The sequence below is a fragment of the Bos javanicus genome, chromosome 26 (genome assembly GCF_032452875.1).
Source record: "Bos javanicus breed banteng chromosome 26, ARS-OSU_banteng_1.0, whole genome shotgun sequence".
In the NCBI taxonomy this organism is placed as follows: Eukaryota; Metazoa; Chordata; class Mammalia; order Artiodactyla; family Bovidae; genus Bos; species Bos javanicus.
Window position 1 is genome coordinate 14,384,793 of NC_083893.1, and position 20,996 is coordinate 14,405,788.

General features: G+C 35.6%; 1 protein-coding gene across 3 annotated transcripts in view; it reads left to right on the forward strand.

Annotated features, from left to right (window-relative positions):
* The window catches only part of EXOC6 (exocyst complex component 6), a 190,025-nt gene that overhangs the window by 68,091 nt on the left and 100,938 nt on the right, over positions 1-20,996 (forward strand). For all 3 annotated transcript variants that reach the window (XM_061402816.1, XM_061402815.1, XM_061402817.1), the window contains exons 9-14: positions 249-332; positions 6,365-6,411; positions 6,532-6,652; positions 8,142-8,213; positions 13,102-13,199; positions 15,713-15,818. In XM_061402816.1, the coding sequence (XP_061258800.1) occupies positions 249-332; positions 6,365-6,411; positions 6,532-6,652; positions 8,142-8,213; positions 13,102-13,199; positions 15,713-15,818 (528 nt within the window). The remainder of the gene's footprint in view (positions 1-248; positions 333-6,364; positions 6,412-6,531; positions 6,653-8,141; positions 8,214-13,101; positions 13,200-15,712; positions 15,819-20,996) is intronic.

Here is a 20,996-nt window from a genome sequence, read left to right on the forward strand (position 1 = left end):
CTCCAGGCAAGAATACTGGAGTGGGAACTTGGCTTTAGTTTTCTTAATTGTCATGACTCCAAACAAGGTAATTGCCTATAAACTATAATGCCAAAATCTTGTTCTTGGTATTCAATGTGAAATACCATTCCGCTTTTAATTCTAGTTGTTAGAAACTGAAAAATGACCCTTACGGAATAAAGAAGTTATCTGTTTAGAAATGTGTTTGTGTTATGTGTGTTTTTATTACTCTACTGATTTTATTTTAGGGTGATGAGGAAACATTTGAAAATTATTACCGAAAACAAAGAAAGAAACAGGCAAGACTGGTATTGCAACCCCAGTCAAATATGGTAAGTATATGGAAATTTTGAATTGATTATGTTGTCAGTTTTTAACCCCTTTAATTTCTTCAGAGCATGGATTCCACTGAAAATATTTATTGAACACCTACCACTTCCAGTAATTGGTTTAGGTGTGAAGGTTACAATAGTTCAAATGGATGAGTCCCTTCTCTCATGAGCTTACATTCTATTAGGGAAGACAGACTATAAACAAATAAGAAAAGTCAATAAATATGAAATGTCAGGGAGTGGTAATTAGTTTCTGACAGTATGGTAGACTGCTGCTGCTGCTAAGTCGCTTCAGTCGTGTCCAACTCTGTGCGACCCCATAGACGGCAGCCCACTAGGCTCCTCTGTCCCTGGGATTCCCCAGGCAAGAATACTGGAGTGGGTTGCCATTTCCTTCTCCAATGCATGAAAGTGAAAAGTGAAAGTAAAGTCACTCAGTCGTGTCCGACTCTTAGCGACCCCATGGACTGCAGCTTACCAAGCTCCTCCGTCCATGGGATTTTCCAGGCAAGAGTACTGGAGTGGGGTGCCGTTGCCTTCTTCAATGGTAGACTGAGTACCTTAATTAAGTAGTCTACTGAAAAAAACAACTAAAGATGCTGGATAAAACATTTTTTTTAAATCTTAAATTCTTTTACATGCACTGAGGATCACATAGGAAAGTATAGTCCTGACAGAGACTAAATAAGTAATCTGGAGGGGCTATGTTTGTGGGATTTTTATCAGTCATTCTTAAGAATACATGTATTTTTTGGCTATAAAATTGTGACATATTTGCTGTAGAAAAATAAGGAAAAAATGAAATAAAATAATCCATAATGTAAAAAAACTACTAAGTCAATGTGAAACTGTTCTATATGTTGGTTATGGTGATACGTATGTGACTAGACACATTTGTGGAAGCTCATAGAAGCAGCACATGAAAAAGAGCTTTACTGATATAACTTATACCCCAGTACACCTAAATGTAAGATATAGACGGCAGCCCACCAGGCTCCCCGTCCCCGGGACTCTCCAGGCAAGAACACTGGAGTGGGTTGCCATTTCCTTCTCCAGTGCATGAAAGTGAAAAGTGAAAATGAAGTCGCTCAGTCGTGCCCGACTCTTAGCGACCCCATGGACTGCAGCCTACCAGGCTCCTCCATCCATGGGGTTTTTCCAGGCAAGAGTACTGGAGTGGGGTGCCATTGCCTTCTCTGATAAACAAAATAGGCAAACTTAAATGAAGACAAATCCAGACAGGCATAATGAAACACTGTGCGTGGGTTCTAAGTCACTTCAGTCATGTCTGACTCTTTGCGACCCTAAGGACTGTAGCCTGCCAGGCTCCTCTGTCCATGGGGTTCTCCAAGGCAAGAACACTGGAGTTGGTTGCCATGCCCTCCTCCAGGGGATCTTCCAGACCCAGGGATTGAATCTGCGTTTCCTGTGGTTCCTGTATTGCAGGCGGATTCTTTACCACTGAACCCTGGGGTAAAGTCCCAGTGAAGCACTAAATGTAGCTTTTTCCCTAAGGGGAATCTGCTAAATGGGAAAGCATGAGTTTTAAGGATGTAGAAGTATAGAGGCAGAAGCCCAGAGTCACCCAAAGAAGGTGATGAGAGATTCTCTCCTTTACAAGGCTGAGACTCCAAAGAATTATAGCTCATTATTGGAATGACCTAGAGAGAAAGCCATCTTGCAAAATCTCTCAGGTCCTTCTGCCAAACATACTAAAGAAAATTGCCTATCCCAAATCCTGGTGCTGAGTGAACAAAGAAAAAAATCCCTAATAATTCATAAGAAGCAGTTCTTAACATGTGTTTGCAATCCAATTTCATTCTACTTGGATCGTCAAAAAAATCTCAGGCTGAAAATTTAAAGTCGTTCCATTTTGATCTTGTCTCCAGGTGTCTGTTAGAAGCAAATGCAGATCTTCTCTGAACCTTCATACCAAGTTAAGAGTATCCACAGTTAAAGTTTCAATAGGAAAATTAATAACTCATACTCAGAACTAATTATTGAACAAGTGAGAATCTTTAGAAATATTGACAACAGAAATAAATTGTAAAAGACTTTCAATATTTGAGTTATTAGGCATAGAATATAAAATAACAGTATTATATTTAAAGAAAGAAAAGCTTGCCCTTCTCAATAGGGAGCCATAAACTATAAAGAAATTACCAAAAAAATGTGAAAAAAATCAAGTAGAACACCTAGTAAAGATATATGAGCCAAAATGAAAAATTTTGTGAACAACTTTTAACAGTTGATGAATTCTCTTAGTTGACCTGAAGAAATTATCTAGACAATATCACAGAGAGCAACTTGAACTCTCATAGGCTTCTGATAGATACGACTGTTGTACCAATTGTAACTATTTGGAAAATAGTTAGACAATTTGTTATAATGTTAAGCAAATACTTATCATATGACCCAGAAATCCCACTCCTAAGTTTTTACCCATAAGAATTGAAAATGTATCTACATAGTGGCTTATTCCCACTCCAGTACTCTTGCCTGGAGAATCCCATGGACGGAGGAGCCTGTTGGGCTGCTTGAGTGACTTCACTTTCACTTTTCACTTTCACGCATTGGAGAAGGAAATGGCAACCCACTCCAGTGTTCTTGCCTGGAGAATCCCAGGGACGAGGGAGCCTGTTGGGCTGCCTTCTGTGGGGTCGCACAGTCGGATACGACTGACGCGACTTAGCAACATAGTAACTTTATTCATAAATACCAGAAACTAGAAACATTTCAAATGTCTATGAGGTAGTGAATAGATAAACAAATTGTTGTATCTCTACATAATGGAATGTTATATACTTAGCAGTAGAAAGGGAACTGATACATGCAATAACATGGATAAATCCTTTTTTTTTTTTAAACAAGTAAAGTGTTTATTAGGAGGAAAAGGAGTATAGTATGTGTGGACAGATACACAGGTGAGCTCACAGAGAGGGTCCCTGAGTCACTGTCTCATGGCAATTGAAATCACTTATATCAGGCATTTCTTCTGGGTTTCCTTTGGCCAGTCATTTTGATTTGCCTGGTTCACAGTCCATATTTGGTGTATCTCAGGATCCTCTTGACATGGATAAATCTTAAAAGCATTACTGGAAGTGAAAAAATTCAGATACAAAAAAATTACATATAGTGTAATTTGTGTTATATGACATTTTTGAAAAGGCAAAACTATAAGATAGAATGGGATCAGTGGTGAAGGGTTAGGGATTGGGCAGAGTGATTCACTACAAAGGGGCATAAGGGGAACTTTGTTATGAGGTAGAAATATTCTCTATCTTGATTTTGGTGTGGTTTCACAAATGTCTATATTTGTTGAAACTCATTAGACTCTCATATGTAAAATTTGCTTTATGTAAATTATAACAATAAATTTAACTTTAAAAACAAAGATAAGAGAAGACCTTAAAAATACCCAGAGAGAAGAGGTTATTTTCAAGTAAACAAGACAGTGGAGTATTTTCAATGCTGAAGGAAAACAACTTTCTACCCGAGATTCTCTATTCAGTGGAACAAGGACAAAGACATTTTCAGACAAAGAGGAGGAGAATTTGTTACCGAGATACCCTTAGAAGGAAAGAAAAGACTGTAGTCAAAAAGAAAGTGATGCCAAATGGAAAAAATGAGATTCTAAAAGAAATGAATAGCAAAGAAAGTATAAATATGAGGATAAACCTGTGTTGACTATAGAAAATAATATTAATACAGTATTATGGATAGAATTTAAAACATAGAATCTTATCTTTAAAACGAGATAGAGTCAAAATGCACAATAACAATAGCATAAATATTAGGGTGAATAGAGTAAATATTAGGAAGTTATTGAAACTGAACTGTTTTGGAATTATCCAGAAAAGAATAAAATTATTAATTAATTTTAGAGTTTGATTATTTAAGTATGCATAATGTAATTTCTGTAACAATTAGAAGAATAGAAACAGTATATAGTTAAATATAATTTAAAAAGCTTAAGTTATAAAAAATTCATCTTAGAGCTGATAAAAAATGTTAATTTGAATCTATAAGTACTTGATAACATTGACTTAAAGTATTTAAAGCAAAATTGCTGCAACTAAAAGGGTAAATTAAAAAATCCATAAGCATTGTGGATGCTTCAGTATCTTATAAGCCATTAGACAGAATAGCAGTAAGAATACAGAACATGTTTAATAATAGGCTTATCTAATAGACTTAAAGCTCAACATTCAGGAAACTAAGATCATGGCATCCGGTCCCATCACTTCATGACAAATAGATGGGGAAACAGTGGCAGACTTTATCTTTTTGGGCTCCAAAATCACTGCAGATGGTGATTGCAACCATGAAATTAAAAGACGCTTACTCCTTGGAAGGAAAGTTATGACCAATCTAGACAGCGTATTCAAAAGCAGAGACATTACTTTGTCTACAAAGGGCCGTCTAGTCAAGGCTGTGGTTTTTCCAGTGGTCATGTATGGATGTGAGAGTTGGACTATGAAGAAAGCTGAAACATGTAAAATATCATGTAAGAAACGAGTTGCCAGTCCAGGTTCGATGCACGATACTGGATGCTTAGGGCTAGTGCACTGGGACGACCCAGAGGGATGGTATGGTGAGGAAGGAGGGAGGAGGGTTCAGGATGGGGAACACATGTATACCTGTGGCGGATTCATTTTGATATTTGGCAAAACTAACACAATTATGTAAAGTTTAAAAATAAAATTAAAAACAACAAAAAAAAAGAAAGCTGAGTGCAGAAGAATTGATGCTTTTGAACTGTGGTGTTGGAGAAGACTCTTGAGAGTCCCTTGGACTACAAGGAGATCCAACTAGTCCATCCTAAAGGAGATCAGGCCTGGGTGTTCATTGGAAAGACTGATGTTGAAGCTGAAGCTCCAGTACTTTGGCCACCTCATGCTAAGAGGTGACTCATTTGAAAAGACCCTGATGCTGGGAAAGATTAAGGGCAGGAGGCGAAGGGGATGACAGAGGATGAGATGGTTGGATGGCATCACCGACTCAATGGACACGAGTCTGGGTGAACTCTGGGAGTTGGTGATGGACAGGGAGGCCTGACATGCTGCTGTTCATGGGGTCGCCAAGAGTTGGACCTGACTGAGTGACTGACCTGAACTGAACTGAATAGACTGGTGGTCCGGTGGTTAAGACTCAGTACTTTCACTGCCATGGGCCCAGTTTGATCCCTGATTGAGGAACTAAGATCCCAGAAGCCATGCAGCACAGCCAAAAAAAAAAAAAAAAAAAGAATTCTGTTTCACACCTATAAAAACACTTTTTAAGAGTACATATTGAGCACTGTAAAATGTGACAACATACTATGTTATAAAGCAGGTATCAAGACATATCCAACTTTTGTGTCATGTAGACTCTATTCCCTGATCATAGTATTTTTAAGCCAAAAGTGTAATAACAGCCTCCTCCCTGAAAAAAAATCCAGATGTTTGAAAATTTTGATCACTTTCATGAAATAAAATACAATATTTGAACTTAATTGAAATATTTTATGTAATAAGCTCTTACGAAATTCAAATAATCAAATATTTTCTTTTTGTTAAAATTATGAACAATAGGAAATTGTAGACCATTTCAGAGGAATTTGACTTTTATTATGAATCAGATAAAAAAATCATTAGAAGGTGTTTAGGAAACGATGTATTTATTTGATTAATTTTGAAAAGTATTGTTCTGGCAGCTGTCTGGAGAATAGACTGAGGAAACAAGCCTGAAAGCTTGGAAGGCTAGGTAGGAGAATGATGTAATAGGACTAGTGAGAGATGATAGTGGATTGAATTAGCTTACTGAGACGAAGGTTCTGACTTTTTAATTTGCTTATTTTGTCTCTTTTTGAATGCAAATTCCATGAGGGTAAGGACTTTTTGTTATTTACCAGTGTATCCCTTGTGCCTTAAAATATATGCTTATAGTAGACTCTCAATAAATATTTGTTAACAAATGTTGTACTGATTTGCAGCTACTTTTATGTTACTGATATCTATTGTTTTAAATTGATTTTTATTTTTCATTTACAGCATGAAACAGTTGATGGCTATAGAAGATATTTCACTCAAATTGTAGGGTATGTATCTAATATGGCAACAAATATTATTTTGATACTGTGTTAAATGTCAAAACTAATTATTTTCTATTTAGGTTTGAATTTTGTTTCAACTCGTTATTTTGCAATTGCTGTTTTTAGGTTCTTTGTGGTGGAAGATCACATTTTACATGTGACCCAAGGATTAGTAACCAGGGCATACACTGATGAACTTTGGAACATGGCCCTCTCAAAGATAATTGCTGTCCTTAGAGCTCATTCAGTAAGTTAGATAATTTATGTTACTAAATTTTTAATTCAGTTACTTCAAGAACTTATGAATTGGATAGTGTCAAAAGAAAGTTGTACCTTCATTAGTTCTACATTTTTTTGAAAATTGTCAGATTTGGAGGCAGTAATGTTAGGCTTTTGTTTGTGTGGTAATATTGAGCTGTGATTTTGCAACTGACTGGGGCTTCTGAAGACACTTTCAGTCCAGCATTATAGAAGATGGAGAATTATGCTGTTCTCATTAGTCTCAACTGACCTCTTCATTAGATCACTGAAAAGCACCATGAAGAAAGGGTTTTTAATTATCATTCCACATTCTTTGTTTCCAAAACAAACTCCACCATTAAAACTCAATAGAACTTGTTCTTGAATGTTTATAGCTTATTTGCAGTAGTACACTTATAAATGTCCTAAAAATAATGTGCAGTTGTCAAAATTTAAACTCATTTGGAGTAGTGAGTCTTTAGGTAATGAAAACTTTTTTATGAAGAAGGGTAAAATGATAAAATATTTTTATAATATGCCTTTTGTGGAAGTAAAAATTATGTTATAAGGACTAATGAAATTAATAATTTCTTAGTGTGCACTTTTTCTTAAGATAGTTTTGGAAGTTTGCCTTCAGTAAAATCTCCCCAAACTTAAAATTTTATAATCTATTATTTAAAATTTTGTTATTGAGAATAGAGATTGAAAATATTTTGAAGAAAGATTATTAATTTAAGTGATACTTAGATTATAAATACATTTTATTTTTACTTATCAGGGACATAGATTCTGGGTACACTATTTGTCCAATGAACTACAACTTTTTCTATTATATATAATAAAGAACATTATATTTTATCATGGTTTATATTCTGACCAGCTAAGAATATGTAATATTGAAGTATGCTCCCTATTGATTTCATGACATCGTGTATGAAATCATATTATATTAAATGCAATATATCATATTTACAATCTTACTAAATGCTATTAAGGGAGCACGAGTGAATTTCACTATCCTTTTGAAATTAATTATTTTCCTTTGATGGATTACTAAGAAAATACTTAAATTGTCACTTAGAAAAATATAATTGATTGCATCTCTTTTATAATAGAATAAATAAATAATTGAAAAGTAGAAATATAAACCATTTTTTCAATTTGAAATAACTAGTTCTTTAAAATCTAAAGACTTTTTTGGAAATACAAGCATCATTGCTTTGACCAAAGTAAGTGTGTGCAAATTTCAGGAAAATTTCTTTTCATATAGTACCTAAAGTGGTTTGTCATGTCATGATCTTTCCCTAATAATTTTTTAGTGAATAGAGGAAGTCAAATGTGAATCTGATAATCAAGACTTGAAATTTATTGTAAGTCAAGCAAATTTAAGGAAAAATTTTCAAGTTTTATTTCTTAATTTTTAACCAAGTGACTCTGGTGTGTGTGTGTGTGTGTTTGTTTGTGTTTCTACCCCCACTTACCCTTCATTCTCCCAGTCTTATTGCACCGATCCTGATCTTGTTCTGGAGCTGAAGAATCTCATTGTAATATTTGCAGATACTCTACAGGTGGGTGATAATCTGATATTCAGTTAATGGCTATTTGAGCACATAAAACTATTCAAAATATAGTGTAGACCATACTCATTTCTTGTATTGTGGCTTAATGGTAGTAAATTAGCAATAATCAAATGTTTACTTATGTATTGATATTCTCCTATCACTTAGAACTTTTCATACTACTGCTTTCCTGATTATGAAGCTTGGACAGAGATCAGGGAATATTACCATCTTTTAAAATATTGGTCATTCTCTTGGAGTAGATATAGTATTTTTGCAGTTAAAAAAAAGTACAAATGTAATGGGAAAAACCCTGAACTAGAAATTAGAATATTAAAGTTCTGCCTGAGGAGAGTGAACGTGAGCTGTGGAATCACAAAGACCCGAGTTTATGTTCAGCTTTTGCTGTTGACTAATTGTATGCTTACAAGTTTTCTGAACTTCAGATCCTCATTTGTGAAAGTGAATTTATTAATTACTAGTTTTCAGAATTGTTTTGAGTTTTAAATGTGATGCGATATATGAAAATAAACGCTAGTTTGAAAGCTGTATGTACTCATTTCCTTCCTAATTTCAAGTGTGCTATGACTGTAAGCAGATCACTTTACTTTGCATTTTGGAGTTTTTTTCTTTTTAACATAAGATTAAAACTGAATTGTCTGAAAACTCATTGTCTTTGTGGTTATCAATATCAAAGTTTTGAACTTGTCCCTCATTTTTGATCACAGATAATAAAGAATTGATGAAGTTTTCATGCTTAAACTTGTGGGATTTTTGATGTTTGATTGATTGATAGATGTTTGATTGGTTGATAAGTTTTCAACCATGCTTAAATTTATGGGATTGTTACAGCTGGAATAACTTTTTGTGAAATATAGACCAACGTTTTCCAAAGTGTGATACTAGTTGTATGGTCAAAAATGTTTAGAAAATGCGGAGTGAAGTAAAAGAGATTTTTCTGCTAGAAGCAAGTTTATAGCATACATTTCCAAAGGTAAGGTGATTATGTAGCATTTTCCCAACATATCTGACTCTTAAATCTTTTTTTTCCCTTAGAGTATCTTTTCGATGTAGAGGTTCATATAAAGTGCTTTAGGAAATGCTGGGGCTTCCCTTGTGCCTTAGTTGGTAAAGAATCTGCCTGTAATGTGGGAGACTTGGGTTCGATCCCTGGGTTAGGAAGATCCCCATGGAGAAGGGAAAGGCTACCCACTCCAGTATGCTGTCCTGGAGAATTCCATGGACTGTATAATCCATGGGGTCGCAAAGAGTTGGATACAACTGAGTGACCTTTACTTTTAGGAAATGCTAAACTATTTGTTTTATCACAGGAGTCCATCCTAGAATAATAGTTATCTATTTTATTCTTAAACCTAAGGAGATAATATCACAAGCTCATTTAGTAAATTATTTTATTGCCTTATATCTTCATTAGTTTTTACAGCTTATAAAACCAGAATAATTTGGGACTTTTTTTCTTTCATAAATTTTGTGACTAATGTACCTGTAATACTGATCTCTCTGCAAAAAAACTTTAGTAAGTTTTATTAAAGACTGCCTTAATATTTGGGGACTATTTTTAAGTAACTTGGAGTTTTGCTGTCCTTATTTACTCAAAGCATTGCTACTCAAAATATGGTCTGGGGACCCCAGGTCAACAAATTGTTTGTTATGGATCAATAATGAAAAGAAATTTCTGTCAGAATGTAGATCAACTACGTCACTAAAGTACAAAATTTAGCTCAGTTGGTTTTTGTTTTTGATAACAATAGCAGCATTGATTGATATCAGTAGCAGCATTGATTTATATTCTGGTGTAAACTCTTTATCTCTCTTTTAAAAACCGTACAGACTGTTCTTGAATTGGCATTTTGAGTACAACTGTAGATTTCGGTTTTAGATTAAGTATTTGGTATGGTTCCAAGGAACTCTGCAGAGAATCAAAGAGTAGTAGGCAATATTCAGGTTACAGAGGCATTAAAAAAGTAACATTGATGGATTGTAAATATACCTTTCTGATCTTACTGCTTTGAAATAAAGTTGAGGAAAACAAATCAGTTCTTGCTTATTTAGAAATCATGCCATATTTTCATTTTGCTGTAAATTGACAAGCTGATTATTAGGTAGATCTTACATTGAATTAAATAAATGCTGGCTTTTTAAGTTGTACTTAGTAATTGAAAAGTTGAGAGAATTAAGAATGATCTTTTCTAATTAATCTTAAAGCATATTGCACAATAGTTCATTTTAAAAATTGGTACTTTACCATCCTAAGGGAATTTTTCTTTTTAAAATGTTACTATTTCATCACCTAAAACAAAGCTAACTAAACAATAAAGTGAAAAATCAAAACACAACATAGCATGTTCATAGTTCTGCTTATTGCCTATTAAGCAAATGAAAAGCAAGCATTTATCAATTCATTCATTAACCTTTTTTGAACACCTGCTATGTGCTAACAGCTAGATAATATAGATATATAAATCAGTATAACAATAGGGACATAAAGATTCTTGGATTTAAGAAATTCAGTTGTAAACAAATAAGATGTATAATAAGACATACTAATTTAGTAATATATTAAAGAACTTTGGGCTCTTGGAAGATAGAATGATAACTTTGATTCCAGGAGTTGGGAAGGGTTATACGGAAAGTTGAAATGTGAGCTGGATTTTGAAGGAAATGTGAGTTCAGCAAGTAGATATGAAGGAAGAGGCATTAATGACAGGCAAATAGCGTGTGTCAGTTATAGGTAACTGACTATACTGTCTCACCATAGTATAGTATGGTGTACTTTGGCCCCCTGATGCAAACAGCTGACTCATTGGAAAAGACCCTGATGCTGGGAAGGATTGAAGGCAGAAGGAGAAGAGGGCGACAGGGAATGAGATGGTTGGATGACATCACTGATTCAGTGGACATGAACTTAGGCAAACTCTGAGAGATGGTGAAGGATAGGGAAGCCTGGTGTGCTGCAGTCCATAGGGTCACGAAGAGTAGGACAGGACTTGGCAACTGAATGACAACAACAAATAGTATGATGGGCATGAAACTGGCTGACCAGCTTTGTGATGTTAGAAATTGTAATGTTTAAATGTAAGCAAAGAAGGGTAGAGAGTGGTAATAAAAGCTGATTAGGTAGTTTTAGCCAGATTGTGGCATGTTTTGTGAGGCTTTAGTAAGCCTCCTCTAGGGGAATGGTATGATCAGCTTTGCACTTTTAGATGATAATTTTATGAATTGGCAATAGAGTGAGTTGAGAGAGACAGATGGTTGGAATTTCAGTTTAGAAAGCTTTTACAGTGATCTAGGCAGGGGATGTTAAGGACCTAAAATAAAACAGTGGTACTGGAAAGATTTCTGAAGAAAGAAAGGTAGTAGATGATGGAGAAAAATGATAGGTTTGAATGAAATTTGTAAAGGAGGTAAAATCAAAAGAATCTGATGAGTGGTTAGATATTTGTTTTGGGGGCATTTAGACAACTGAGCGACTTCACTTTCACTTTTCACTTTCATGCATTGGAGAAGGAAATGGCAACCACTCCAGTGTTCTTGCCTGGAGAATCCCAGGGACAGAGGAGCCTGGTGGGCTGCCGTCTCTGGGGTCGCACAGAGTCAGACACGACTGAAGCGACTTAGCAGCAGCAGCAGTAGCAGATGACATTTAGTTTTCTTTCCTGAGAAATTGGATTGATGATAGAACTATTAACAGGAATAGGAAGTAGGAAGAACACTTGGTTTAGTAGGAAGATATGAGTTTAATGTGCTTGTTGGTGGACTGGAGATGTCTAATAGCTGTTGGAATTAAATATTTAGAATTTATAGAGGTCTAGCTAGAGATACAGATTGAGAATGGTCAGTGAACGTAGTGTTTGAAGTCAATTGACTTGAAATTGCCCTAGAGAGCTAGAAGAAAAAATTGAAGGATGGAGATAGAAGGAAAAAGAATCCAGAAGGATTTCTCATAGATAAAAGGAGAACAAAGAGAGAGTGGTGTTAAAAGCAGAAGAAACAGAAGTAAGATAGAATGAGAGATCATAGAATTATTTAGGAGATACTCCATGATATTATTGACAGCAGTTTCAACAAAGGAATAGGGGTGGGAATTAGATTGTAGTAGGTTTGGCTAGGGAAGGACAGAGGAGGCAGCTGCAGGGCACAGAAAATTGTAGGAGGACTTTTTTGTTTCCTTTAGTTGTTCTTGTTTTAAAGATGGGAGGCAATTTAGCAAGTTTATTTAGTGAAGAGAAAGGAGGTAGTGGAAGTTAAAAATGCAATAGAGTGAGTAGCTGATCCATGGATCAGTTCCTTCAGGAAGAGATAGGATCAAGACCAAAGATGAAGAGGTGAGCCTTGAAGGGGAAGAGGGACAACTCTGATGTGAGCAGAAATGTTTGGTCCTAATATGGTTTTGATTTCAGTGGATTTGGAGTTGCAAAGGAATAAAATTTTGGAGTGTCTATTTGATCATTTTTCCCTGTACCACAAAGTCAGCGTTGAATTGAAAGTACAGTGTTTCAGACAGCATGTATTCTCTTTTTTTCTTCTATCTTATTTAGAGACTGCTTCCCAAGACGCAGTTATGTGGATCAGTAATCTTGAACTTTTCCTTCAATTCTGACTTGTAATACTTTTTAAGGTTAACAATGTAATCCAGACTGAAAAGAGAGAGAAGAAATGGAAAAATAATTCCAGCTTCATAAAACTTTCTAGACTCTTTTTTTAACTGGTGCAACTTAGTAGAAAGGCAAAAGGACATCTTTTTTTCATACTATTGAGATGGCATACAATTTGATATAGTGATCACTTCAAACAGTTCTCTAGTATTCTGAACTTTTAAAAATGAATATCTTTAATTATTTTACTTGTATATCTGCTTTGTGTGTGTGTGTTTTAGGGTTATGGTTTTCCAGTGAATCGACTTTTTGACCTTTTATTTGAAATAAGAGATCAATACAATGAAACATTGCTTAAGAAATGGGCTGGAGTTTTCAGGTTAGTCTAAGCCATGGTACCTTAATGTAAGAAAAAAATTGCCAAATTATGAAGTAATTGTTTTTGCATTTAGCAATAAAATTGCTTATAATTATATTTTTATTGTGGTAAAATATGTGTAACTTAAAATTGACCATTTTAACCTTTTATGAATGTATAGTTCAGTGACATTATGTTCACACTGTTGAAACCATCACCACTGTTCATCTCCAGAACTTTCTTATCTTCCTAAACTGAAACTCTGTACCAATTAAACAGTCCTTCCCAACCTCTTTTTCTTCTGGTTCATCCCGGAAATCACCATTCTACTTTGTCTTTGAATTTGACTATAGTTACTTTATATAAGTAGTTTGTACATTGTTTGGGTTTTGTGTCTGAATTTGTTTGGTTTTTTTGGTCTGGTTTATTTCACTAAGCATAATGTCTTTAAGGTTTATCCATGGTGTAGTAGTATGTGTCAGAATATCATTCCTTTTTCAAGGCTAAATAATACTCCATTGTGTGTATCATGTTTTATTTATCCATTCATCTACTTATGGATATTTGGGTTGTTTTCACCTTTTGACAATTGATGAATAATGCCACTGTGAACTCTGACAAACAGTTATCTGTTTGGGTCCCTGTTTCAGTTCTTTTGGGCATATACCCAGAAGTGGAATTGCTGGATTATATGGTAAATAATTTTGAGGAACCTCTATTCTGTTTTCCACAATGGCTGCACCACAGGTACATTACTTATTTCCAGCCTCTCATTAAGATGCCAGAGCCATTTATCAATTAGATATTCATTATGTACTGCCCAAACCATATCCTTCTCTTATGTTCCTTACCTCTGCAGATGTCTGTGATGAGGTGAGATATATATCATTTGTCCATTTTCCTTATCTAGAAACCACAGATTCGTTAGGATTATACTTTCCCTCATAATCCTCATTTAGTTTGTAAGTCCCATCTATTCTACTTCTTAAAAACTGTTTCTGCCACTCCCTTTCTGCCTCCACAAATACAGCTTTAATTCAAATCCTCATCGCTCTTTATTTGGATCATTCAATCTTTCTACCTGGCCTCTCTCTGTTCATTATTGTCTTTTTCTTTGTTTTTCCTCCTACTATGTGAAATTCTTCCTATCATATTCCTCTGCCTAAAACCTCAGATGATATTCCATTGCCTATAGGATAAAATCTGGGTCTCAGTTTGTCCACCTGCCCAGCCTTATTTTAAACCATGTCCCTTGCATACTTTATACTCCAGTAAAACTGCATACTTGTGGTTTTATTCAGCCCCTCCCCACAGTCGTACTTTTTCATGCCTTATGTTTTTGCATGTTATGGTCCATCCTTTGGAAATGCTATTCTCCCATAATCTCATTAGAAGTGTTTCGTTTTATCTGTAAAACCCCTACACAGCCCATAGCTTCTCTGTAAAACTTCTCATGAGATATCCCCCACCTAGTCTGTTAAAGTTAGTTGCTTTTTTCCTTTGTCCTATATCTGAAACTTGTACCTCATTTATTGTCTGCATAACATCATTATAAACATAATCTGTTTGCATATCTCTCTCTGCTATTAGGCTTGAGAACAAAGATCTTGCTTTTATCTTCATGGGGGTAGAGAGTTTTCATTATAGTTAGCCCAGAGACTAGCACATAATAGGTGCTCAAGAAATACTAATCAGACTGAATTATTGATTATAAAGAAGTTGATTGGACAGCAGGTATATTAGTAAGGCTGAGTTAAGCTACTAACAAAAGTACACAAAATCTCATTGGATAAACATAGGCATTTTATTTCTCACACAGAAGTTTATAGTGGGTCTAGTAGTCCACGACTCAGGCTTTTGCCATCTGTGATTCTACTTTCTCGACCTGGGGGGTCTCTCCTGTCACCATGGGACAGAGGATCACACAGTTAGCTCATAAATGCTTTAGACTTAAAGCAACACATGTAGCTTGTGTTCACAGTCCAGTGGCTGAAACTAGTCATATGACTGCCTGTTTGCAAGGAAAGCACATAGATGTTTGGTGAGTAGTAAATGTGTCTGCCTTACTAAGTGTAAAAGCTGCTTTTCTAAGTACAGCATTGTGAGAGACAGACAAATGGAAGACATTGTTTTCATCTTCAAGGAGCTTATGATCTAGTTGGAAAGAGAACACAAAAGACATGGAACTTGAGAGTTGTTCCTGTTAAGAAATATGACTGGGATACTCTTCAACTCATTTTTAGTTGTAGTTAGTTCATTCAGACTATATCATGTTGGGAACTGTTCTAAGGAATTGAAGTACTGAAGGATGTAAAATAAACAGGTAGAAAGAGGATCACACGTTAATTTTGAAAGACACTTATTTGATACTGGATTTTAGAATTCTGAGTGATTAGGCACTGTTTTCCTATTTATACCCTTAACTGACAAACAAAAAATTATTTTGTAATTATTGGGTTTTCTTATTGTTCTATAGCACTCTATTGGTGTATTTTCTAATATTAAATTTTCAATTCTGTCTTCTTTCTTAACAGGGACATTTTTGAAGAAGATAATTATAGCCCCATCCCTATTGTTAGTGAAGAAGAATATAGAGCAATCATAAGTAAATTTCCCTTTCAAGATCCAGACCTTGAAAAGGTACAACTTTGTTCTTACTTCAAGAATTTTCTTCAAAATAAATTAATCAGTAATACATTATATTAACCTGACATTGTGAGAATAGCTTCTTTTGAGGCTTTTGTTGTTACTGTTGTGTTATTTGAGAAAATTAATTATGTTTTTGTTAACTTTTAAAGATTATGTTACTACTACTGTTATTTTGGTGAGGTTAAGAAGGGACTTTTCCTGGGGCTACTAGGAGCAGTTGTCCCAAATGTTAGGTGGATTCCCAGAGCAGGTGTTACAAATGTTGGGTGGGTTCCAAATTAAACATGTTGAGTAGATTATAGGAATAAGAGAATTTTGTAGGGAAAGAGAGAATTTCTATGAAATTTGCATTACTGTGAAAGATCTTAATTTTAATTTTTTTTTTCTAGAAACGTACTCATGTAAAAAAGTTTGTCTTGGTTCAGTAAGAGGTGTATGAAGGTAATAGTCATCTGGATTTTTTTCTGAAGTAAGAATGTATATTTTTGGAATTAGGATGTGAACCAAAGATAGGATAGAGAAAGGAAATTTCTTTTGCTGAAATGCTGAAATACTGAAATTTCTTCCAGCATTAGAATATTCTGTAAATATACCTGATTGCCCGTGTGTGTGCATGCACACAAAAACACACATGCTTGTACCAATCCAGTATCTCTGGGTAGAATTAGATCTTATGAGAAAAGGATATCATATTTCCTGCTCATATCACCTTTTTAGTTCTCCTCATTCTTGATATTTTCCCTTAATCTTTTTTGTTATTTTTCCAACACTTTATAATTTAGTTCTTTTCTATATTTTTATCCCTTCATAATGAACAAGAGTGAATTCTCAGTGAGTTGTGTGAATTGTGACTGTAAATTTTTATGTAAATATAATAAATTTTTATTAAAATTCTGTGTTATATTCATTTATACATAGACAAAGCAAATTATGTGTCATTTCAGTTCAATTGCTCAGTTGTGTCTGACTCTTTGTGACCCCAGGGACTGCAGCACTTCAGGCTTCCCTGTCTATCATCAGCTCCTGGAGCTTGCTCAAACTCATGTCCCTCAAGTCAGTGATGCCATCCAAGCATCTCATTCTCTGTCATCCCCTTCTCCTCTTGCCTTCAGTCTTTTCCAGCTTCAGAGTCTTTTCCAGTGAGTCAGTTCTTCGCATCAGGTGGCCGGAGTATTGGAGCTCCAGCTTCAAATTATGTTTTCAGTTCAGTCGCTCAGTTGTGTCCAACTCTGCGACCCTATAAAACGGTTAGAACTGGACATGGAACAACAGACTGGTTCCAAATTATGTGTAACAGTCACTAAATTTAGGACCAATTAATTAAATGCATAGCTTTTAGATTATAGCTAATGCTGCCATTGCATATACCTAATTGTATTCTAAATACACACAGAAGACCAGATTAATTATTCTATTTCTGTATTTTTGAAGCCCCAATCAAAGATCCTTGTCAGGAAATATTATAAGAATATGCTTTGTCTCATGGCTTGGTTTAGTTTTAGTTATTGGTAATAAATGTGTTCAGGATATAGCATCTGTAAAGAGAACACTAGGCTTCTCTGGTGGCTCAGTGATAAAGAATCCACCTGCCAATGCAGGAGACACAGGTCTGTTCCCTGGGTTAGGAAGATCCTATGGAGAAGGAAAATGCAATCTACTCCAGGATTCTTGCCTGGGAAATCCAATGGACAGGGGAGCCTGGCAGGCTGCAGCCTATGGGGTCACAAAAGACACTGGGACGACCCAGAGGGATGGTATGGGGAGGGAGGAGGGGGAGGGTTCAGGATGGGGAACACATGTATACCTGTGGCGGATTCATTTTGATATTTGGCAAAACTAATACAATTATGTAAAGTTTAAAAATAAAATAAAATTTAAAAAAAAAATCCCCCCCCCCCAAAAAAAAGAGTTGGACATGGCTTAGTGACTAAACAACAGCAAAAATAGCACTGGATTTGGTCTGGATTCATGTGCCGGATCTGTCTGTGGCTTACTATGGGCGAGTGACTTACCCTGTTTGGGCATTTGTGCCTTATTTGTCTAATGAGAATTTTGAATTAAATAATCTCTAATATCTCTACTAATTATACTGAACTATTCTAAATGGATTCATAGTTAAAAGGATATTTGGCTTTGCTTGTAGGGTATATCCCACGGTATTTTAGGATTAAATTTGTTAGGAATTGTATTCATTGGTTTGTGTATTATTTGTCATTAAAAGAACTATCACTAAGGCAGAAGCCACATGGAAAATTTAAATGTGGTAACTTAGAAATCCCATAACTTATTTTGTAGTAGTCTCTTGGTTGTTTGTGTATATACTTATTTTTTCCTAACTTAAGTATAATTTTCAATTAAAATAGTTTTAAAAGATATAAAATTATCTTTCAAATAACTTGAGTTACTATTTTCAGTGGAAATACCAAGTGAGAAAAGTAAGACTGAACATACATGCAAAAATATCTATTTTTGCAGATAGCTGTGCTAATTTAACTAGTACCCTTTGGCTAAAATAAGAACATAGTCATTTTATCTTTAATGTCATTAAAATAAATTCTTATTGAAATGTCTTTGAAGTAGTTAATATTGTTCAATTATTGTGCAAAGCATTAATTGAAAGTGAGTTATCTCTTCCATGTTTATAAAGTGATTTTAAAGAATGGCAGCTCTTTACTTGATTTTTGTAGTCCTCCTAATTTAGTCCCTACATTTGGAAAGGTTGAACTTACCAGTTTTAGAGAGACTGCTCTCTGCAAATGTCTTTACTACCAACTTTTTGTAAGCTGCTTTTTGCTGGAGGTACCTAAGAATAAATGTTCATTTATGGCTTTATCATTTACCTCCTGTTTAATGGACACTGTGCCATGTGCTAGTTTTTCCATCTCTACTGTCAAGGAACTTGTAGCCAAGAGAGGAATAGATAAAATAAATGGGAAATTACAATTCATAGAAGTTGACCATGCTAAGGATTAAAACAAGTAGAATGGAAAAAAAGCTGTAATTCTGTAGTATAAAGTATCAGTGGCAAGGTAATAAAGTACAAGAGATAAAGATCAAAAAATGAAGTAGAAACAGCCAGACTATAAATAGACCTTCTATACAGTGTTAGGAAGTTTAGCCTTTACTCTGACAGCTATAGGAAGTCACCCCCAGTCTTCAAGTAGTAAATACTTAATCGGATTTGTGTTTTAGAAAGATCTCTGTGACTAGTGTGTGGAGAATGGATAGGAGAAGAGTAAGGTGGGGAGACTAGCTTGGGGATTGTTTTGGTAATTTTGGCAAGAGAAATTGGTGACCTGAGTGGGAGTTATAGCTGTGGAATTTGATTTGAGATATTTAAGAGATAAGAATGACAGAAGTTGATTATCATTTGCTTATTTGGGATGATGAAGATAGAGGGGCAAGTATGCTAGCCAGGGTTCTGCATTGGATGGTGGAAGCATTCACTAATATAGGAAATAAAAGAGTAGCAGATTTAGAAAGAAGGGATGATTATTTCACTTTGAGATCTGTTGAGAATGTCTCAAATGTTACAGCTAAATGGACGTGTTCAGTGGTATCTTAATACACACATTTGGACTTCAGGAGAAAGATTGGGCCGAGATTGTGGATTTGGGAGATATTGGCTCTCACATGATGAGAGTAGGTGAGATTATCCAAAAACAGTATGTATGGTAAGAAGAAAAGAAGGTATAGGATAGAACCATACCTAGAGGAGGAGATATAGAGAAGGTAGAGAAATAAAAGGAAAACCAGTATAGGTCACAGATACCAAAAAAGGAAAGGTCATTTAAGAAGCAGGAGGCCCATTGTGTCAGACTCTTCAGATAAATCAGTTAACACGAAAAGTTCGTTCAATTCAGTTCAGTTCACTCACTCAGTCATATTCAACTCTTTGCGACCCCATGGACTGCAGCATGCCAGGGCTCCCTGTCCATCACCAACTCCCGGAGCTTGCTCAAACTCATGTCCATCAAGCCGGTGATGCCATCCAACCATCTCATCCTGTGTCGTCCCCTTCTCCTCGCTCAAACTCATGTCCATCAAGCCGGTGATGCCATCCAACCTTCTCATCCTGTGTCGTCCCCTTCTCCTCCTGCTTTCAATCTTTTCCAGCATCAGGAGCTTTTCCAAGGCCAAAGTATTAGGAGTTTCAGCTTCAGCATCAGTTCTTTCAGTGAATATTCAGGACTGATTTTCTTTAGGATGGACTGGTTGGATCTCCTGACAGTCCAAGGGACTCTGAAGAGTCTTCTCCAACACTGCAGTTCAAAAGCATCGATTCTTCAGTGCTCAGCCTTCTTTATAGTTCAGATCTCACATCCGTACATGACTACTGGAAAACCATAGCTTTGACTAGATGGACCTTTGTTGGCAAAGTAATGTCTCTGCTTTTTAATATGCTGTCTAGGTTGGTCATAGCTTTCCCTCCAAGGAGCAAGTGTCTTTTAATTTCATGGATGCAGTTGCCACGTGCAGTGATTTTGGAGCCCCCCAAAATAAAGTCTCTCACTGTTTCCATTGTTTCCCCATCTGTTTGCCATGAAGTGATGGGACCAGATGATCTTAGTTTTCTGAATGTTGAGTTTTAAGACAACTTTTTCACTCTCCTCTTTCACTTTCATCAAGAGGCTTGTTAGCTCTTCTTCACCTTCTGCCATTAGGGTGGTGTCATCTGCATATCTGAGGTTATTGATATATCTCCTGGCAGTCTTGATTCCAGCTTGTGCTTCATCCAGCCCGGCATTTCACATGGATTTAACATTTACTAGGTCATTGGTGACCTTGGTGAGAGTACTTTCAATGATGTAAACTAAGTTGCAATTCATGTGAAGATAAAAGTAAAGATTAGATTTCATAAAGTGTAAATAGAGGGCTCTTAGTAAAAATCCTCAAGAGTTTTACCTTTTAGGGCTGAGAATTTGCTAGTGGATGTTGGCTGTTAAGGCATTTTAACCAAGAAGCACACTGTAAACCATTAGCTGCATTCTGGTGTTTGATGGTATACAGGCCAGAAAGCTGCTGTAAGGTATTCTAAGAGTTATGGAATGAAATGGGTACCTTCTTGAATTGACATCAATTCAAACAAATGAAGGGAGTCTTAGAATTATTTGATGACACTAAGCCAGGAACCTGGCCCATAACTTTCACAACAAACTGACTCTTGTA